The sequence below is a fragment of the Petaurus breviceps genome, unplaced genomic scaffold (assembly GCF_028583685.1).
Source record: "Petaurus breviceps papuanus isolate PSGF00001 unplaced genomic scaffold, PetGlider_PUasm1.0 90847, whole genome shotgun sequence".
Lineage (NCBI taxonomy): Eukaryota > Metazoa > Chordata > Mammalia > Diprotodontia > Petauridae > Petaurus > Petaurus breviceps.
This window is the reverse complement of record NW_027187360.1, coordinates 24,464,305-24,485,789: the sequence shown is the minus strand read 5'-3', so window position 1 is coordinate 24,485,789 and position 21,485 is coordinate 24,464,305. Positions and strand designations below refer to the sequence as shown.

Genomic DNA, 21,485 nt, shown 5'->3' with positions numbered 1-21,485 from the left:
TGGACATGGGTTCAAATTCTATTTCTGTGTAAGTCATTTAATCTCTTTGGGTTTCAGTTTCCTCATCTGAAAAATGAGAGGGTCGAACTAAATGGCCTCATATCCCACCCAACTCTAAATCTTTGACTATAAGGCTTATATGAACTACATTTTCAGAGAATCTGCAAAACAGTAAGTAATTATTTTAAAAAAACCCAACAACACCTGGGTTCCCCGCAAAAAGCCAAATAAAAAAAAAAACCCTCAACACCCATGTCACCTATTTTTTCCTCTCATCAATGGAGGAGGAAGAAAGGCTGAACTTTTCAGGCTGGTCCATCTACAACAGAGGGAGGGACATAGAAATAAGGGCGTTTTCCAAGAAGAAAAGCTGTCTATTATGACTGTCTGAGACTGCCCTTCTTTCCTTCCTACTACAGGCAGCTTCCATGGCATCAGGAGCAAAGGAAGACAGTTTCTAAAAGGAATGACTCCAACCTCAAAGCAACTTGCTTTGATCTGCCCATTGATGTTCTAAATAGATGACCCCTCTTTTCCTTCAACTCTTCCTTTTCCACTTCTCCGCCCCTCCTTTCTTCCTCCCTCCCTCCCTCCCTCCTCCTCCCCGTTTCTCCTCCCTCCCTTTTCTCTCTCCTCCCTCTGGATGGCTGCAGCCCCCTAGAGCTGAGTCGCTGGCTCTCTCTTTGCTCTTTTCCACAGCATTGCAGCAGTCGAGCCTACTGCAAGCAGCTTCCCATCTCTGCAGCCACCTGCGTCTTGGGCCTCCGCAGCTTTTCCTTCAGCCCCATAGCCTTGCAGAGCCTGAACACCCAGCACCATGGCTAGCACCGTATCTGGTAGGCGCCTGTACATCCCTCAGAATTCGACTGCTTCTAGTCTTTGCAGAGGGAGCCATAGCTTTTCAAGGGGCAGCTGGGCGGGGTTGGGTGGGTGGGGAGATAGGAAACCGTAGCTGCTATTGTCTTCGTCCTGGCTGTATGTTTTCAGAGATTTTGTTTTTTATACTAGAAAGAATGCTGGTCTTGGAACCAGATTGGAACGGAATTTCAATTCTGGAACCTATACGTATTGTGTGACCTTGGGCAAAATACTTAACCTCTCGGTGCCTTAGTTTCGTCATCTGTAAAATGGGATAATTACCCTTGCATTATCTACCCAACAGGAGTGTTTTGTGGAAAGCACTTTGTAAAACCATAAAGAAATAGATGCTATTTTTGTTTGCTCAATTCTCAGTTGCTTCCCCTCCCTAATCGAGAGTCAGGGTCCGCTGCCAGGTCAACCAAGCAGAGGAGTCCCCCTTAGGTGCCAGTATGAAGACCTGCCTTGTGGAGCAAAAGGGACTAGAGAAGCAAGGAGCAGAACAGCCTGGGGTCAAGAGGAACAGCCTGCTTACTGAGGATTGATTATTTGAAGGTAGAAAGTCCCGAGAAAGCTTGGTCAGAACCGCAGGATCTGGATACCTTGAACTAGCAGGATGAGAAATCGGAATAGGTTGGGGAAAGGTGAAAAGAGGAGAAAATATAAAAGGAGGATGAGGAAGCGGTGAGGGAGAAAAGGAATGGGGAGCGGCCCGCATTTGCAGTGTCTAGTCGCGTACTCCACTCCCCCGCCTCCCTTGCGGTAAGGAAGGGCAGGGCGCGGTTCATCTCCTTTCCCCAGAACCCCATAGGAACACCCTTTTTCATGGATTTGATACTACAAGGCGTCCTCTTTATGGGGTGTCCTTATCTACCAGTAATCTCCTCCCTTCTCTCACAACCTCCTTCCCCCCAGATGCCCTGCACCACTTGAGGGAGCTCCTGGGGCTGAGTGGTAGATGGGAGAGGGTTGAGCTTCCACTGCACTGGCCTGGGTAGCTGGAAGCTCAGCAGAATCCTCGAATTTCTCTTTTACGGGGTTAATGTTGCTCAGCCTCATGTTCCACAGAGACTTGGCACACGGGCCCAGGCTTTAAATGCTGATGGGGAGAGACCAGTGATCTGCGTAGATACAGTGAAAAGGAGGCAGCCTCCAGATGCATGGATCGATATCCCTGATACAAGTCATGAGCAAAGGAAGGGAGGTCATAGATATATTAAGAGATACATGATACTAATGGATTCTATTAGATTAACTTAAAGCTATAGATACACTGATTAATCAGCTAATAACAAAGATAAGGAGCATCCTCGGACTGGGATCCTAGTTTTAGGACCTCACTGCTGATGGTTCTAACTCCTTAACTGCTCAAATTAGTGACCTCTCTTTGCTTTTCTCTTTCTTACTCCTTTGCCCCTCCTTTTTCTTGTCCCTCCTCCTTAAGATTCTCCTTAGGTGAAGGGGATTGTGACAGAGGTAAAGTGAGGACTGTTGAGGAGCCATAGTGGAGGTGGTTTCGGAGACTCCTTCACAGCCCCACCCCCAAAGAACATCTCCGGAGGGGGTGGGGGACTGGGGAACACTCCCTGCAGTAGCAGCAACAGCTGCATTTTCTGCGCCTGGCCTAATTTTTTCCCATGTATCTTCTGTTCTCTGCTAGCTTTTGTTGGAAAGATTTTTCATTTGCAGTGGCTTGTCTCTGGGTTACCCTGTGGAAATCAATTCGATTCAATTCAACAAATTCATTGAACACCTACTATGTGCAGAAGAATAGACTGGGAGTACAGGAAAGGAAGCTAATAAAAAAAAGATGAAAAAAAATTAGTCCCTGATCCTCCAAGGCTTTATATTCTAGTAGAAGAGGGTGGGAGGGGGAGTCTTACTTGGTCTTAGATGGAGAGGAGTGTGTCCTTTATTCTGTTGCAGATCTGGCTCTGCTTTTATTAGTTCAGTTAAGAAAAAACAAACAACAAAGCCCCAGACCTCTCCAATTTGTGGTCCGTAAGTGAATGATACTGTGCATCTAGTAGGACTTTATGGCACTTGCCATTATTTGCTATCTCTTCATTAGGATTTTTCCCTTCCATTTCTCGGAATATTTTAAATTTATGGGGAAACTGATCCTAGTATCATCATATGTAGAGCTAGAAGGGACCTCAGAGGCCAACTAGTGCATCCCCATTATTTTATAGATGAGGAAACTGAGGTCCAGAGAGGTTAAGTGACCCAAGGTCACACAAGTATTAAATAGCAAAGGCAAGATTTGAACTCAAATCTTCTGACTACAAATCTGGGTTAAACAGAATCTTAGAAAAGACCTTGAGAGGACATCATATCTATTCTATCTCTGCACTTCCTGACAAGAACATACCTAAGCCATTTTAAACAGATGAAAATCTATTTTCTATTGCCCTCAAGACTCCAGAGAAGGAAATTACACAGCTTCTTGGGTCATCTATTCTCTTGGTCATCAATGTTTGGTAATTGGGACTGTCAGGAAATTATCTCTATCCAGAATGTTACTGTCTTTCCAATTCATTTCTTCTGATCCTGTTTCCAGAGATGAAGAACAACTGGTCATTCTCCTCTACATAATAATCCTTTGTAAATTTGAAAATAATTAAGCTCCATTTAGCATTCTCATCTTTATGGAAAATGAAATTATGAAAGGCACAGAAACAGGCTTTGGCTTTTACCTTTTAGATTACTGTTTTCTCCTGAACCCTTTCCAAATTTAATATACCTCTTTGAACTGTGGGGGCCAGAACACTACCATTTTTTGAAATGGCTGAATGATGCCGGCTATGACAAGAGTATTACATTGTGGTTCTGATTTTCTATATTCCCGGTAGATTTTTCATTTTGTTAGCAACCCAGCATTGCTGATTCATCTCCATAAAATGTTTCACTCTTTTGCCCCCTGGAGATTTTTCTTCTATGTTCTTCTACTTTAAAGGTCTAATGGTTGCCTTTCTTTATCCAGGGCATCACTCTTTTTTCCTAATTTAATTCCTTATGTTTTGATGTGGAAAGCATCTTAAAACCTAGGGACTGGGTTTTTATTCCATCACTGAGGGTCCTAAATATTAAGTAATACAGGAATGAGGCCCAGTCTTTGCTAAACAACATAATATTCTCTTGGGCTCATACTGAAGCAAAACTTTTAGAGTACAACCCTTCAGCTAGTTTGCACTTCATTAAGAGTTTTATTGTCTTGTACAAATACCCCCTTTCAAAAATGTTATTTAACATAAAAAACATTTTTTAAAAAAACCTCACTAAAGTTTATACACTGCACTTTAATACTCACAGAGTATTCCTCTCCTGTGCTTATGCTCCAACAAGAAGAACAAGTATTCGAGTTAATCTTTTGATCTCCCTTAGTGCCTCGAACACAGTAGGCCCTTAATGCCTATCTGTTGAATTGAATTGAATTGAATGCTTGAGAGAAGCCACATATTAAAGTGGCTAGAGTCCCAAACTTGGAATCAGAAGACCTCTTTGCTTTAGCACTTATACCTGTGTGATCCTAGGCAAGTCAAGTCAACTTTCTGAGTCTCATTTTTCTGGTTTGTAAAACGGAAATAATGATATCTGCCTACCTGCCTTACAGGACTGATTTGAGTCAAGCATTTTGTAATGCTACACAAATGTAAACTATTGTTATTTCCTAATCTGCTCTTGTCCTTCACTCTGTCCTAGAAGATAAAATTCACTGACAATTCTGTGGATAATTAAGCAATATTATCTTATAGAATCATAAAATTTAGAGCTGGAAATGACCAGTCTCTGCCAACAACCATGACTTAGAGATGATCTAGTAGTTGAATGTTCCCCCCCCCCTTTTTTTTACTGATGAGAAACTGAGATCCAGTAAAGTGAAATAATTTACCCACAGCCTGTGAGGGACAGAGTTGGGACTAGAAACAGATCTCTTAATTCTAAGCTCAGTACTTTATACTCTACACCACATATATTAGTTTGTATCTGATTGTTTTAAGCCTGTTTCCTATACTTTATAGATTCTCTAAAATTATAGTTAGTAGCCCTGGATGCAATTCAAGAGAATCATAGGATGAGGGGAAGTGACTTGCTTACAGCTATTAAGTGGCAGAGGCTGCAAACCTAAAGATCAATATGCATATGTTATTGCTATTATTATTATTATTGTTGTTATCATTGCCCAAGGTCACAATAGCTCTAAAGTGATAGAGCCTATTCTCACACTCAGGTCTTCTGATTCCAAGTTCAGCTTGGAGTTGCTGCTAATCTACTATACTAACATGGTACCTTGTGACCTCTAGAACTGAACTAATCTAACTGGTTGATTTATTTCTGAAAGGCCCTCCTCACTTTTGGGTCAGTTTCCTTTTATTCTGCTCTTCATATTGCCTGTTTTAATCTCTATGCTATAGTATAGTATGCTATTTTCTTTGGTAAAAGTTAAGCTGTTATTTTTAAAAAATTACTTATTTTTGAGATTCTTTTCTTTTTATTTGAAAAAAATAGGTTTTTTTATTTTCCCCAATTGCACGTAGAAACACTTTTTAACATTTTAAACAATTCTGAGTTCCAAATTCTCTCCTTCCCTCTTCCCCCCCCCCACCCCTGCCACCCCATTGAGAAGGAAAGCAATTTGATATAGGCTATAGATATGTAGTCATGCAAACATATTTCCATATTAGTCATGTTTTAAAAGAAAACATAGACCCTCCCCCCCAAAAAAAGAAGAAAAATAAAGAATGTTTTAAAAAGTATGTTTCTATCTGTATTCAGAATCTATCAGTTCTTTCTCTGGGGAGGGATAGTATTTAAAAACATTTTTTTTAAGTATTAATAAAAACATTCTATTACTAGGAATCCTTCCAAGTCTATTTTACCCTTTCTTCATCTTATATTTAACAGTGTTGGGTTTTTTTTCTCCCATGTCCTCTCCTTTCTCTAAAATCTCTACTGTTGAGGGCATCGTTGTTCTCGTCACTCAGGTTCACAATCTTAGAATCATCCTACATTCTTTCCTCACCTTCCCTGTCATCTTCAGTTGGTTGACCTTCACAATTTATCTTGCATCTATCTCCTGCTTTCCCCTTATACAACTACTACCCTAGTTTAGGCTCTTATTACTACTTGACTAGACTACTAAAATAGCCTTCTAATTGGGCTTCCTACCTCCAGGCTCCCTTCTCTTCCAGGGATCCTGTACACAGCTGCCAAATTGACATCCTTAAAGCACTAATCTGTCCAAATTAGTCAGAAAACTTCACTGGTACTCTTTGCCTATAGAATAAGATGTGACCTCCTTGATTTGGCTTTTTTTTAAATTTATTTTTAATTTATGGAATAAAACAAGTATTTCCATAACATAGTATAATAATAATAAAGATGATCACACACGAAACTGCAAATCTACTATGTACAAGTTATTATCCCTTTTAAATATATAATAAAGCTATTATGGAAATTCTTTTTTTTTTCCTTTTTTTTCCCTTCCCTCTCCCCTCTATTTGGTTTTTAAAGCCCTTCACAATCTGGCCCCAACCTACCTTTCACAAACAACCTTCTCCTTCACAAACACTACCTTCTAATTAAATTTCCCCTGTAGCTGCTCTCTGTAGATAACATCACATTTATTGGTAAGGAGCTTTCTCCACCAGTGCAATTTATAGTCCTGTAGAATTTCTGGAGTAACTGGGAGGTGAAGGATTACAACACCAGGAATTACAAAACCAGGATATAAAGGAGGGACGACTTGAACCCGTGTCTTTCTGGCTCTTAGAGGCCAGCTTCCTATCTGCTATGCCAAGCTGCCTTTCTACCTGGCTCCTCCTATCTATTGAATTGACAATCATTGGATTTCAGAGTAGGAATGAATGAATGAATAAAGTATTTATTAAGCATTTACTATCTGCAAAACACTGTGCTTTGGAAGGGACCTCATGGAGTATGTAGTCTAAACCCCTCATGGTACAATTCAGGAAACTGAGGTCCAACAGAGCATAAAGTGTTTTGACTAAGATCATACAGCTAATGAATGGCAAAGCCTGAATCCAAAGTCAGGTCTTCTGAAATGGAAGCTAACATTCTTTCCAATATACCAGACTGCATTCCACCTATATTGGCTAAACTCAAAGGAACTTTTACAAGGATACTAAAGGCAGGAGACCCAGAAGCATAGCAAGTTACGTGTTTGATAGAACATATAGTCACAAATTGGCTCTGCTGGCATTATGAAGCATTTTAGCGTAGGGACTTAAGAAATATTTGTTGTTATCATGTCAAAGGAATACTCAGGCAAGCCACCACAGTTTTATTCCACTGTTGGAAAGGGCAAGTAGCCATTGCCCAAACTATTTTAACCAGGTGTGCCACCTCAGTGGGTCCTGAACTAAGTCTATTTGAGACAAGAGAGGAAAAGTTTTTCCCGACTTCTCTGCACTGGAAATTTTAACCTTGACTTTTCCCTCTGTAGCCACTGACTCTTCCCTCTTCCCAATCTTCTTCCCATTTCCAATCAGTTGCCAAGTCTGTTGATACAGGATCTATGATCCCATATTTCTATGATTTTACATTCATAGCATTTCTCCTTTTCTTTCCCTTCTCTCCACTTACTTGGCAGTCATCTTAGTTTAGGCCTCCATCACCTTGCACTTGGATAATTGCAACAACCTTCTAATTGACCTTACTGCTTTCCAGTCTTTGCTCTCTCTAATTCATCTTACACTTAGGTGCAGAAATAATTTTTCTAAACTCCAGGTCTGACCATGTTAACTTCAATGCTTAGGACTTACCTTTGGTATCTTCCTACATTCTCTACAATAAGATGCAAACTCCTTCCCTTGGCATTTAAAGCCCTTTAAACTGTGCCTCCAATATAGCTTTCTGAATTTCACATTACTCTTCACATACTTTATGTTACAGCCAAACTGGCCTACTTGTTCCCCAAACTTGACATCCTAGCTTCAGCCTCTGTATAGGCTTCCTCTTAGTTTAACACCTTGCTTCATACCCTTATCATATCATTTTGCAAGTGCAATAACCATTTAATTAGTTTCCTTGCTTCCTGTGTCTCCCCTTTATAATTCATCCTCCATATAAACACCTAAGCCATTTTCCTAAAGCAGAGATCTAACCATGTTACTTACTTAGTCAATAAACTCTAATGGTTCCTTTTACTTTTAGGATCAAATATAAACTTCCCTTGTTTAGTGTTTAAGCATTTATATATTTAGCATTTACTATTTAGCCTTTGCAAATTGGTCCCAACCTCACCTTCTGGCCTCGTACATTTTTCCCCTTCATAAACTCTGTAGTCCAGTCAAACTGACCTTTTTCTGTTCCTCACATTGCACTGTATTTCCTTTTGCTTCAAAACTCATCTCAAGTACCACCGTCAACATGAAGTCTTTCCAGCCTTTCTCATTCCCCTTCTCCTAACTGTTCATGCCCTCCCCACTAAATTACCTTGTATTTATTTTGTATCTACTTAAGTATGTACCTGTTGTCTCTCCCCTTTGAACCTAAGCTCCTTGAGGGCAGAGATTGTATGCTGTGAAATCCTAGGTCCAGTCAAGATTTAAAAATATAAAGTTGGGGAGAATCTATTTCTTGGGTATAGCTGTAAAGACACTAAGAGGAGCAGAAGATAATGAGGAGCCAGGAAAAAGAGAATCGGAACCAGCTGGTGGTGACAGTCCATTCTTGCCTAACTTGGCGACCTTACAGTAGTAGGGTCAGTACAGATCTAGCATAATTTTCTATATCCATAGTCCTATAATAATAATAATAATAATAATAATGATATCTGTATAGCACTTGAAAGTTTACAAAATACTTTATACACATTTATCTTATTTAAGCATCACTCAGCTACAGGTATTAGAAACTTAGTATGGGGGGTGATTCGGTGGCACAGTGAATAGAGCACTGGCCCTGGAGTCAGAAGGACCTGAGTTCAAAGCTGGCCTCAGACACTTAACACAAAACTAACCACGTGACCTTGGGCAAGTTTCTTAACCCCAATTGCCCTACCTTCCCTCCTCCAAGAAGCAAAAAAACAAAAGAGAAACAGTATGAGAGAAGTTTTTAAATTTATCTTCATTTAGTTGTAGTGTTTTTTACTATATCCTAATTTTTAAAAAACTGATAATGTAGATAACTAGAGTATTAACTGTTGTGGATATTTCCTGTAATGGTACAGATTCAACCCATTCCACATGATTCGTGTCAATGATGTCTTATGGAAATCGGTCACAGGGAGTCCACCAAACATCTTGAGGGGTCTTTGTCTGAATCTTCTAACATTGTGTGGATATCAGTGTAACACTCAAAGTCTCCACTGGTTATCCCTTGTTTTTATGGCATGACTAGCCCACCTATTTTTCAGTCTGATCCCTGATAATATCCTTTAATCATTTCTCCTGAGCAAGCCTTCAGTGGTAATACACTATAAGTTACTCAGACCCTACTTTACTCTGCATTCACCTTTGGTTGGCTCTGATATTTAATCCTTTGGAGACAATATAGATTAGTTTCATAAAGATTTTTATAGAAGGGGCGGCTAGGTGGCACAGTGAATAGAGCACCAGCCCTGGAGTCAGGAGGACCTGAATTCAAATCTGGCTTCAGAAACTTAACACAAAACTAGCTGTGTGACCTTGGGCAAGTCACTTAACCCCAATTGCCCTACCTTCCTCCCTCCAAAAAGCCAAAAAAAAAGAGAGAAAAAGATTTTTATAGACATGGTAAAGTAGTAATATGATTCTTGTCAGTTCTCTCCTCCTACTCAATTTTCCTTATACTACATTTATTTGTGTACATGTTGCACAGTGGAATGTAAGCTCTTGGAGGGAAAAGAATATTTTATACATTTTTCTGTATCCTGGTCTTAGTATTTAGCATAGTACTTTGCATACAGCAGGTGCCAAATGTTTGTTGAATTGAACTGAGTGGCAATAATCAATATTTTTTTCCAGAACTCTGTTTTCAGTAATGATGAGGTCCATGCTACTTTAAAAGTATTTGGTACCTCCCCCCTTTTAGTTATCTGGAAAAGAGATATCTCAATGTCCTCAAAGTGGCATAGGTTTATATACAGTCTTCTTGACCTCTCTGCAATCTCTGACACTGTAAATTGCTCTCTCCACCTGGTACTCTCTCCTCTCTAGGCTTTTGTTGACTCTGCTCTTTCCTGGTTCTTCTTCATGTCTGTTTTTTTTTTTCTCAGCCTCCTTTGCTGATCTTTAAGTAAAGCTCTATCCTGGACTATTTTCTCTTCCCTCTCTATAATATTGTACTTGGAACCTCATTAGCTTTCATGGGTTCAATGACATCTCTATGCAGATGAAAGGATGTTGCACAGACTTCTTAAAGTCAACATGTCCAAAACAAGACTCACCTTTCCCCCCCAAACCCTTTCCTCTTCCCAGCTTCCATATTATTGTTGAGGGCGCCACCATTCATTCTCCTAGTCATATCCTTGACTCTTCACTTTTACTCCACCCACATATGCAGTTTGTTATCAAATCTTTCCAACATCTCTTATATATGTCCCCTTCTCTCTACTTAAACAACTATTACACTAATAGCCTTCTTCACCTCTCACCTGGACTATTTCAGTGACCTTCTAATTGGGTCTCACTTCTCCAACTCTCCCTCACTCTAATCTTATACTCAACTGTCAAAGTGTCTTTGAAAAAAAATTTTTTTCAGTCAATGAAAGAAAGGTAGCCACCCTCCTCTTCACTGAGAAAGCAAGAAAAACAAACCCCCTATTCTTCAAAACTAATTATTTTTACAATATTGTTACTGTATATTTTTCTGGTTCTGCTCACTTCACTTTGCATAAGTTTATACAACTCTTTCCAGGTTTATCTAAAACCATCTCTTTCATGATTTCTTATAGCACAGTAGTATTCTATCATATTCACATACCATAACTTGCTTGTCATTTCCCAATTGATGAATATCCCCTAAATATCTGATTCATTGTTAGAGAGCTGTAAAGAGAGCTGCTATAAGTATGTTTGTACATATAGGTCCCTTTTCTTTTATTTTTTTGAGTCTTGACCTTGTAGCAATTGTACTAAGTCAGAGGGTAAGCACACAGTTCAATAGTGTTTTCAACAGTTTCATTTTGCTTTCCAGAATGGCCATATCAGTTCACTGTTCCACCAATAGTACATGAATGTACCCATTTTCCCAACATTTGTCATTCTCCTTTTTTTGTAAACTTTGATAATCTAAGGGATGGAAGGTGAAACCTCAGAGTAGCTTTAATTTACTTTTACTTTTTAAATTTACTTTAATTTAAATTTTCTTTAATTACTCTAATTAGTAATTTAGAGTATTTTTAATATGACTATTAATAGCTTAGATTTCTTTCTCTGATAACTATCTATGCATATCCTTTAATCATTTAGCAATTGGGAAATGGCTCTTATTATAAATGGCTCTTATGTTATAAATGAAAGCTTTTTCAGAGAAATGCTGCAAATTCCACCCCACACCCCCATTTACTTCTTTTTGAATTTTAGCTGCATTGGTTTGGTTAGTACAAAAACTTTTAAAATTTTATGAAATAAAAATTGTCCACTTTACTTTCTGTGATTCTGTCTCTTATTTGGTCATGAACTCTTCCCCTATTCATAGATCTGATGGATGGCTAAATTATTCCTTGTTCCTCTCATTTGTTTATAATGTTGGAGAACTTGGGTCCTCCCAATTCCAGGTCCTCCTGACTCCAGGGCCACCTAGCCACCCCTCTGCCAGACATCTTTAGGAAACAGTGATAGTCTAATTTGGTGTCTTGTTCTTTTATCTATTTCTCATTTGTGAGTTTTAACAGCTTATTCCAACAGGTCAGGATAGAGTTGCCTCAGTTTTATGCCATATATTCTCATTTTTATTCTAATTTAGTATTGATTTTGTTTTGCTCTAACATGGAGGATGTCTGACATTGAAAGCTGATTCAGAAATGGCTCCCACATTGGCAACCAGTTGTTTTCTGTCAAAATATAATCAATTTCATTTTTTTTTTGCAATGTTATTTGGTGCTTGCCATGTCCAGTGTCTCCCAGTTTTCTTCTTGAAAAGATTACTCTTGATACATAGCTGTAGGACTTCTCTAAAATATACAAGTTCTTGGCCTCTCTTGTTTCTTACTCTTGAACCTATTTCCCAACTTATTTTCACCCTAGTTCTCCTCTTGTCACCTTTGCATCCACATAACTACTAAGGTACACAATGATTTAATTAGGAATTCTGTAGATACGGAGTTCTTTGTATAAATTATTTTCTGCCTCATCCCATGCAAGTAAGCTGCCATTTTTACTTCTTCCTAATTGGTTTCATATCCTACTCCCTACACAGTCTATTCCAAACATTCTCTACTCTCTTCAAACCTACCTCATTATCTATCCCCTGCCTAAAACTCTCAACTAAGGATCTTGCTTCACACTTAAGTAAGAAAATAGTGAGTTTACCATAAACTTCCTTTTCTCCTTTTTTTACACCTCAAAACCCCCTTGATATCACTCCCCTCAATTCACTGCAGGCTGTGATAAGGTAGTTCTTGACCTTGCCAAAACCAAGCCTTCCTCTACATATACCCCTGATCTCATACCCTCCTATTTTTTCCAGCATATTGCACCCATAATCATTTCCTCTCCCTCCATCTTCAATCTCTAATTAAATGCTCTATCCCTATTGTCTATAAACACACTCAAATATCCCCCATGCTTTAAAAAAAAATCTTGCCAGACCCTGTCATTTCCTCAAACTATCATCTTAGATTTCTCTGATTTCACAGCCAAACTTCTAGAAAAAGCTGTCCATACTCATTGCCTCTACTTCTGACTTTCTCACTCTATTCTCAACCTCTTCACTCTAGTATTCATCCTCACTGCTCAAATGAAACTACTTTCTTCAAAATTATTATTAATCTCTTAACATATCTGATACGCTTCTCAGTACTCATCCTTTTTGACATCTCAGCAGCATCTGACATTATTGATCAATTTCTTATGTATATTTATTCCTCTCTAGGTTTTCCTGAAACTGCTTTCATTTGGGTCTCCTCTAACTTGTTTTGACTGAAATTCCTCCTCAGTCTCCTTTGATAGTTCATCATCCACATCTCTAATTGTGGGCATACTCCAAGGTTCTGTTCTGGCCTGTGCTCTATCACTCTTACTTGGTGACATCATCAGTTCCCATGGGTTTTGTCATCTCTAGGCAGATGGTTCTTAGATCTTATATATCCAGATCTCATCTTTCTCCTGAGCCACAATCACACATCTTTAAATTGCCTATTGGACATATCAACCTGAATGTTCTGAGATAAATAAAATTCAACAAGATCAAAACAAAACTTATTCTTACCCCCAAGCCCATCCTTCTTCCTAAATTACCTATTTCAGTTGAAGGTGCCACCATTTTATCAATTGTCCAGGTTTGCAATCTCAACATAATCTCAATATTTTGGCTTCACATCCTACATTTCCAATTAGTTGCCAAATTTTGTCATTCCTACCTCTACAATGTCTCTCCCATCCATCTGATTTTTTTTTTTTACTCACAGTCACCATCCTAGTTCAAGACTTTATTGACCCTTCGACTATTATAATTACCTTCTAATTGGTTTCCCAGCCTTAAGCCTCAACCTATTCTAATTGTTCTTCCACATAGCTGCTTAAAAGGTTTTCCTAAACTACAGGTCTAACCACATCACTAGCCTAGTCAATAAACTTGATGGCTTCCTATGGCCTTCTTTGTTTGGCTTTTAAAGCACTTTATAACCTGGCTGTTTTGGTTGTTGTTATTCATTCATGTCTTACTTTCATGACCCCATGGACCATAGCACACTGGACCATTTTATCTTCCCTATCTCCTGAAGTCTATCCAAATTCATGTTTACTTTTCCCATGACACTATTCATCTCATCCTCTACCATCCTCTTTTCCTTTTACCTTCAATCTTTCCCAACGTCAGGGTCTTTTGCAATGAGTCCTATTTTCTCATTATGTGGCCAGAGTATTTAAGCTTCAGCTTCAGTATTTGACCTTCCAGTGAAGAGTCTGGATTAATTTCTTTAAGTATTGACTGATTTGATCTTCTTGCTATCCAAGGGAATCTCAAAAGTCATCTCCTTCTCCATGGTGAAAGCATTAACTCCGAAGTGCTTAGCTTTCCCCATAGTTCAATTCTCACAGTCATACATTGCTAATGGAAGAGCTTTGACCATATGGACCTTCGTGGGCAAAGTGATGTCTCTGGCTTTTACTAAGCTGTCCAGATTTGCCACAGCTTTCCTTCCAAGGAGCAAGCATCTTTTGATTTCATGGATACAGTCATTATTTGCAGTGATCTTCAAGCCCAAGAATATAAAATATGACACTGCTTCCATGTTTTCTCCTTTTCTTTTGCTTTTTTTTTTGAGGGGGGAGGGCAGGGCAATTGGGGTTAAGTGACTTGCTCAAGGTCACATGGCTAGTAAGTGTTGTATCTGAGGCTGGATTTGAACTCAGGTCCTCTTGACTCCAGGATTGGTGCTCTATTCACTGCACCACCTAGCTGTCTCCTCCTTTTATTTTCTAGTAAGTAATGGGACCAGTTGCCAACATCTTAGTTTTTTTGATGTTAAGCTTTAAGCCAGTTTTTGTACTCTCCTCTTTCAAGCCCTCATCTAGAGGTTCTTAATTCTTTGCTTTCTGCCATCAGAATGGCAGAATCTGAATATCTGAGATAACTGATATTTCTCCCAGAAATTTAATTCTAGCTTTTGATTCATCTAGCTTGGCATGTCACATGATATCTGCATATGGTAAATAAATAACAATATATAGCCTTGTCATGCTCTTTTTCCAATCAGTTGTTCCATGTTTGGTTCTAATTGTTGCTTCTTGGCCCACATACAGGTTCCTCAGGAGACAAATAAGACAATCTGGTACTTCCATCTCTTTGAGGACTTGTATTTTTTTGTGATCCACATATTCAGAGGCTTTAGTGTAGTCAATGAAGCAGAAGTCAATGCTTTTCTGGAATTCCCTTACTTTCTTTCTCCATGATACAGCAAATGTTGGCAATTTGGTCTCTAGTTCCTCTGCTTCTTTGAAAACCAGCCTGTTCTTCTGGTAATTCTCAGTTCACATATTGCTAAAGCCTAGCATAACATTGCTGGAGTGTAAAATGAATGCAATCGTTCAGTAACTGAACATTCCTTGGCACTACCCTTCTTTAGGACTGGGATGTAACAATCTACTTTCTGAGCCTCATTATACATTACTCTCTTTCCTGCACTTTACAACCCAACCAGACTAATCTTCTTGCTGTTCCTTACACATGATATTCCATCTGTCCTGCCTTTGCATCTGAAACGCATCTTTTCTTCCCCTTTGTGTCTTACATTTGTGTCTTTGTGTCTTTGTTTCCTTTTAAAACTCAGCTGAAATTTCACCTCTCTCTACATGAAGTAGAAGTGAACCCTTTTCTGAACCCTCTAGCTCCTAGTCCTTTCCTTTCAAAAATTACTTTGTATTTTTTGTGGTATATTTTGTAAATAAGTAATGGGGATTTGGCCCTCTCTCACCCTAAGTTAGCATGAAGCCAAGAGTGCACTACAAGTACAGTGGTTTGGCCAATGGTCCTCCTCCTTATGAATATCTGCAGAGTGTTTGCCTCTGCAATTCCCACATGGACTATGTAGCATATGGAAATATTTTGCAATTGGTACTGGTCTTTGCTTTAGCTATACACCTGGAATTGGGAGCATATTTGCAAGGTCATAGTTGATCTTAGCTTTCCCCTGTTGAATGGATTTCTTTCAGCCGGGGGAATTCCCATAACAGGAAATGCTCTAAGTGGAGATCATGTATCGATACTTTCTGGTTTCACTCTCTCAGAACAAAGTCCGCTACCTTGCCTCCTTGGGGTTCCAGGGATAGATACCTCTGAGGAGCTGGAGTCTTTTCTCACATGCCATCATCTTGAGCCCTCATTCCTCCATGTTCTTCTCTCTCATTTTAACCTCCAATGACCAATACCTTAGTGCCTTTAACCAATTAGCATCATTTTCTTTTACAAAAAGATTTACTTAAAAAATTTAGCAAGAACAGAAGCACAAACATTTCTGGGCAGCACTTCAGTGATACACTTTCTCTGATACCATCTCAGTCTCTAGGAGAGTGGGTTCAGACTTAATGCAGTTTCTGCATAATCTTGGGCCCACTAAGTTCACAATTTCTGCTGGAATAGCCCTTGTCTTGACTATTGCTGGTCTGGGCCTTTAAGACCCACTCTTCGGGGTCAATCAAAGAGGCTCCCATTTCCCATGTGGTTAGAAATTCAGAACTGGTTACAGAATGTCTATACGTTCTCCAGAGGCTACATGGGAATCACAGCAGTTACATATTCTTATAGGGTGTGATCATAGACCAGTCACCAATTATACTCATCATGTGTTCTTGGCTTCATTCTGGCTATGTACATGTACATAGATATGTGTGCACACATTATCTCTCCTGAGAGAACATAAGCTTCCTGAGGGCAAGAACTGTTTCACTTTTTTTTTTCACATCTCAGCACATAGCATAGTGCCTGACTGTATTTGCTGATTGGTTAATGGTGGTCTTTTTGCAAATACTTATCATGAGCACTGAAATATGAGATATGATTGAGCCCTAAAATTATGTTTCTTTTTGCCTTTGGATGAATGATAAAAAACAATTCTACCAGCTCTTTTATTTACATCTCACAAGAACTATTACCTCTCATAGGAGAAGTTATAAACAAATCTTTCATGTGGCTGCATCTTTCTTTCATAATGGTCTCATTTACAGTGAGAATGTCGAGCCAAGTCAAATCAATAAGCACTTATTAAGTACCTACTATGTGCTGGGCACTACAATAAGTTCTGGGGATACAAAAGTGGGGAATAAAAAGCAATCCCTGCCCTCAAGGAGCTCACAATCTAATTGGGAGGGGAAGGCAACATGCAAGCAACTACATACAAACAAGAATATATGTATACAACATATGTATACACACACTATGTATATATACACATACACTCTCACTTTCTCCCTTTTCTCTCTCTCTCTCTCTCTCTCTCTCCCTCTCTCTTCTCAAAACAAAATGTGGTAAGGTCAAAGAAGACATTCAGTCAAAATGTTGTAATGAAATTTAAAGAGAGAGAGAAAACTTTTAGGTTGGGTTGGCCATAAGGAAAGGCTTTATAGAGGAGTTGGCTCCTCAACTAAGCCTTAGAGGAGATGTGGAGGATAAACATTTCAGGCATGTATGCTGACCTACACAAATCCATGGAGGAAGGAGAGCTTAGGATGTGATCAGGGAACAATGAATGGTCCAAAGCAGGGGAAGAAAGGAAAAAGGTTATATTGGAATTAGTCTTATGTGAGAGCCTTAAATGTCAGGATAAGGAATTTGTATTTTATTCAATAGACAAAAGAGAGACATTGAAAGTGTTTGAGCAGAGGAGTGACATGGTCTGACACATGACTTAAGACAATTAATATGCCAGATATTTGAAGGATGGATGGAAGAGGAGAGACTAGGAAAGGGAGCCTAATTAAAGGGGCTGTTACAATATTCCAGTTGAGAGATGATGAGGGCCTAAATTAGGATAATGGCATTGTGAGAGATATTGTATAGGCAGAACAAATAGGGTTAAGCAAATGATTGCATATATGGGCTGAGGGAGAGGAAAAGGCTAAAGATAACCTAGAGTTTCCAACTTGTGTGACTGGAAGTATAGCTATGCCACCAACAAACAGAGATCTATGTCTGGAAGGAAGATAATTCACTTTTGAATATGTTGAGGGTGAGGTGTCAGCAGGACATCAAGGTGGAGAAGTAATCAGAGATGTGTCTTAGGAAACAACATGACAACAGTGTATAGGGGGGATTGGGAGTTGAGGTGAGCTAGGACTAGAGGTAAAAAAACTGATTAAGAGTCTTGCAAATGTACATGAAATAATCCTAAAACAATAAAAATAAGTATTACAAAATTATAAAGAACTTGGCTCTAAAAAAGAGATAAAGGACTACCTCCTTTCTCTTTGATGCAGAAGTTGGGGTTGATGGGTATGGGACACTGAATATAACACCAGAATTTTTTGGGAAATATTGATCAGTTTTGCTGAAGTTTTTCTCATTTTTCTTAAAAAATTTTTTTCTTACAAGGGATGGTTCCTCTGGAAGGAAGAAGATACACAGTTCTTAGGCAATATAAAAACAAAATATTTCAATAAAAAATATTTTCAAAGAGTCCTTTAAAGAGCAATCCTATATTCAATTCAATTCAGCATTTATTGAGTGCCTTCTGTGTTCAAGGCATTTTCCTAGATGCTGAGGATAAAAGAGAAATCTCCAGTCAATAGATGTACTTACCAAATCCCAGAAAATATCACTGACCACACATATACTAATCTACTCTGTTTCTCATGCCACGTCTATACCTTCTGGTCTCTGATATCCTATCACCCAATATCCAGTTCCAGATTAGGAGTGTTCAAACATTCTCCTGAGCTCAATACTACAATCCTGGCATTCTACTATACCTTCTGTTAAATAGTTCAGCATTGTGTATGCCTTCTCTGAAGGTTGTGACAATTGACATTATCTACAATTTCTACCTTACAATGTTAGTAGCAGTTACCCAAAATGAAATCCTCTCAGAAACTTTTTTTTTCCTCCTAAACACTTCTTCCTGGTCCCTCTAAACTACTGAGCTGTGAGACAATCTATTTGGTTCTATACTCATTGGCTTAGTACATTGGGTATGAGAGCCAAGGGTTTTTACAGCTGTCCTTTTAGTTATGAACCCTCACATTTGGAATGAAATTTATATTTATTAAGAGCCAACAGGGCAGCTAGGTGGCGCAGTGAATAGATCACTGGCCCTGGAGTCAGGAGGACCTGAGTTCAAATTTGGCCTCAGATACTTGACACAATTACAGCTGCGTGACTTTGGGCAAGTCACTTAACCCCAATTACCCTCCAAAAAGAAAAAAAAAAGAGCTATGTTCCACATACCATGCTAAATGCTTTACAAATATCATCTCATTTCATTCTTACAATCACCCTGTGAAGTAGGTGCTATTATGATCACTTTGATATAGTTGAAGAATCTGTTAAGTGACTTGTCCAGGGTTATTCAGTTGCATTTCAGTTGTGATATCATTGGTTCTCTTTGAGGACAAAGGATTGAACAGTCATGTCTGACTCTGTGACCTCATTTGGGGTTTCCTTTACAAAGACACTTGAGTGGTTTGCTATTTCTTTCTGCTGCTCATTTTACAAATGAGGAAACCGAGGCAAACAGGGTTAAGTGACTTGCCCAGGGCCACATGGTTAGTGTCAGAGGCCGCATTTGAACTTGGGTCTTCCTGAGTCCAGGTCCAGTGCTCTATCTGCTATGTAAATGTATGAGTGAGAGAGAGAGAGATTGAGAGAGAGAGAGAGAGAGAGAGAGAGAGAGAGAGAGAGAGAGAGAGAGAGAGAGTGAGTTTTTATGACAGGACCAGAGGGAATATTGCTTTCATTCTCATTCCATCCTGATTTTTGTCTCTGCAGCATACAAGGAGAAAATGAAGGAGCTGTCTGTGCTTTCACTTATCTGTTCCTGTTTTTACACCCAGCCACACCCAAACACTATTTACCAATATGGAGGTAAGTGTCCAGGCCACCACCATTTCAGTTAGCGAAATTCTATTCCCATAACTGTCTTTACTCAAAGTATCTCAGTTCATGCCACAGAGACTCAAAGCTAGGAGAATGATTGCCAGCTCACAAAGACTGCCCTGGCTTATAAAGGTGATTAGGGAACTGGCACTCCTTTATTTGGTCAGAAACATAGTGGGGTAACTACTTCTGGCATCTCCTTCAATACTTGCTATATGATTAAACAGAAGAGAGAAGTAAGAACCCAGAAAATCTTACTCTTCCCTCCCCCAGTCTTTATATTTGACTCTGGCCTTTCATTCATGAGCCTGGCTAAAATGCTTGGCAGAGTGTGAATGAGAGTCTCTGAATCAGAAAGAGAAGGAACCTAGTAAAAAAAAAAAAAACAGAAACAGAGTAAGGGAATCAGGGAAGATGCTGATTCAAAATATAGCCAGAAGTTAAAAGGCATGTCCCTCTCTCCTCCAACATATCTGTCTTAAACATGGACGTGCCCCAAAAGAAGATCTAAGGATTCTTCTAAGTCCCTCATCTTAATCCAGCCTTTCCCTAGGTAGTATGGATGATAAATGTATCAAACTTTCCTTCTTCTCATAGACATGGAAGTGAAGCAGCTGGACAAAAGAGCATCTGGCCAGAGCTTTGAAGTGATCTTGAAGTCTCCTTCAGATTTGTCTCCAGAGAGTCCTATACTTTCTTCCCCACCCAAGAAGAAGGACATTTCTCTGGAGGAACTACAGAAGAGGCTGGAGGCTGCTGAGGAAAGACGGAAGGTAAAGAATCTTCTCTCCTACCTGCTCTTAAGTCCTAATGATGGTGGCTATGACCTTAGCTTTTCCTGCTCTGGCTCTATTAGTCATATATATCAATATGTAAATATGAAGAAGTTTGGCAATCTTATTCTCCTTGAGTGTTGGTTGTTAAAATGCTGATCATTAGGGCTGGTGGCTTAAGTTATATTAGGGCTTTTCTTTCTCACAGACCTTTTTGTAAAATGTAGGGGGTTCTCTATAGTTCTTTCCACTCTGCCTTTCTTTGCCAAGACTATTGGATTAGAGAAAGGGTCCTGGGATCTTCAGCAGCTTGGAGTTGCTGGAACTGGCAGTTTGATGCAAGAACCAAAGGCAGCTCCACCCCCATATAAACCACACTATTTTGAAGAACTTGAATGAAAAATTTCACCCTAATTGGATCCCAGAATGTGGGACCTTAACATGTGACAGGGCATTTATCAAATGACTACAGAACTATGTTAGAGCAAGCTTGAACAGGTCTCTTGAAAGCCAGTTGTTAAATTTTCAGTGAGACATTTACACCTCTAAAATCAGCAAACACAGATCAGGGTTTAATTCGTTTTTTGATTGTCTAGACTTTAAGAAAACGATGGAGAATATGTTAATAATGTAGATTAAACTTAAAAGTACATCTTGCTGGGGTGGCTAGGTGGCACAGTGAATAGAGCACCAGCCCTGGAGTCAGGAGGACCTGAGTTCAAATCCGGCCTCAGACACTTGACACAATTACTAGACATGTGGTTTTGGGGGCAAGTCACTTAACCCCAAATGCCCTCCAAAAAAGCCCCCCAAAAATGTACATCTTGCATACATTTCCCCCTTCCCCCCAGCTGGTTTTTAAACATTTACTAACTCACCCCTGATGTTAGGCCAGCTGCTAGAACAGGGATTCCTAACCTCAGAGTCACAGAACCTCAAAAGTTCTTATGGATAGATTTCAAGGTCTATGAACTTGGATGGGAAAACTTTTCTTCATCTTTATTTTTACTAACCTCTAAATGAAATTTAGCACTTCTTTAATTTGAATGCAGTCAATAATGTGTCCATAGGTTTCATCAGATTGTCAAAGATGTCCATGACACACAAAAAATTTAAAAACTACTCCTATGGGGGCTTGCCTAGCATTATGCTTGCAAC

The 21,485-nt window shown here is 39.2% G+C and overlaps 1 protein-coding gene across 1 annotated transcript in view; it reads left to right on the top strand.

The window, feature by feature from the left end:
- The first annotated feature begins 612 nt into the window (after positions 1 to 612).
- STMN3 (stathmin 3) overlaps positions 613 to 21,485 on the top strand; it is a 32,073-nt gene continuing 11,200 nt past the window's right edge. The window contains exons 1-3 of the mRNA XM_069072618.1: positions 613 to 836; positions 19,447 to 19,542; positions 20,152 to 20,327. Coding sequence (XP_068928719.1) covers positions 818 to 836; positions 19,447 to 19,542; positions 20,152 to 20,327 — 291 coding nt within the window. The 5' untranslated portion in view covers positions 613 to 817. The remainder of the gene's footprint in view (positions 837 to 19,446; positions 19,543 to 20,151; positions 20,328 to 21,485) is intronic.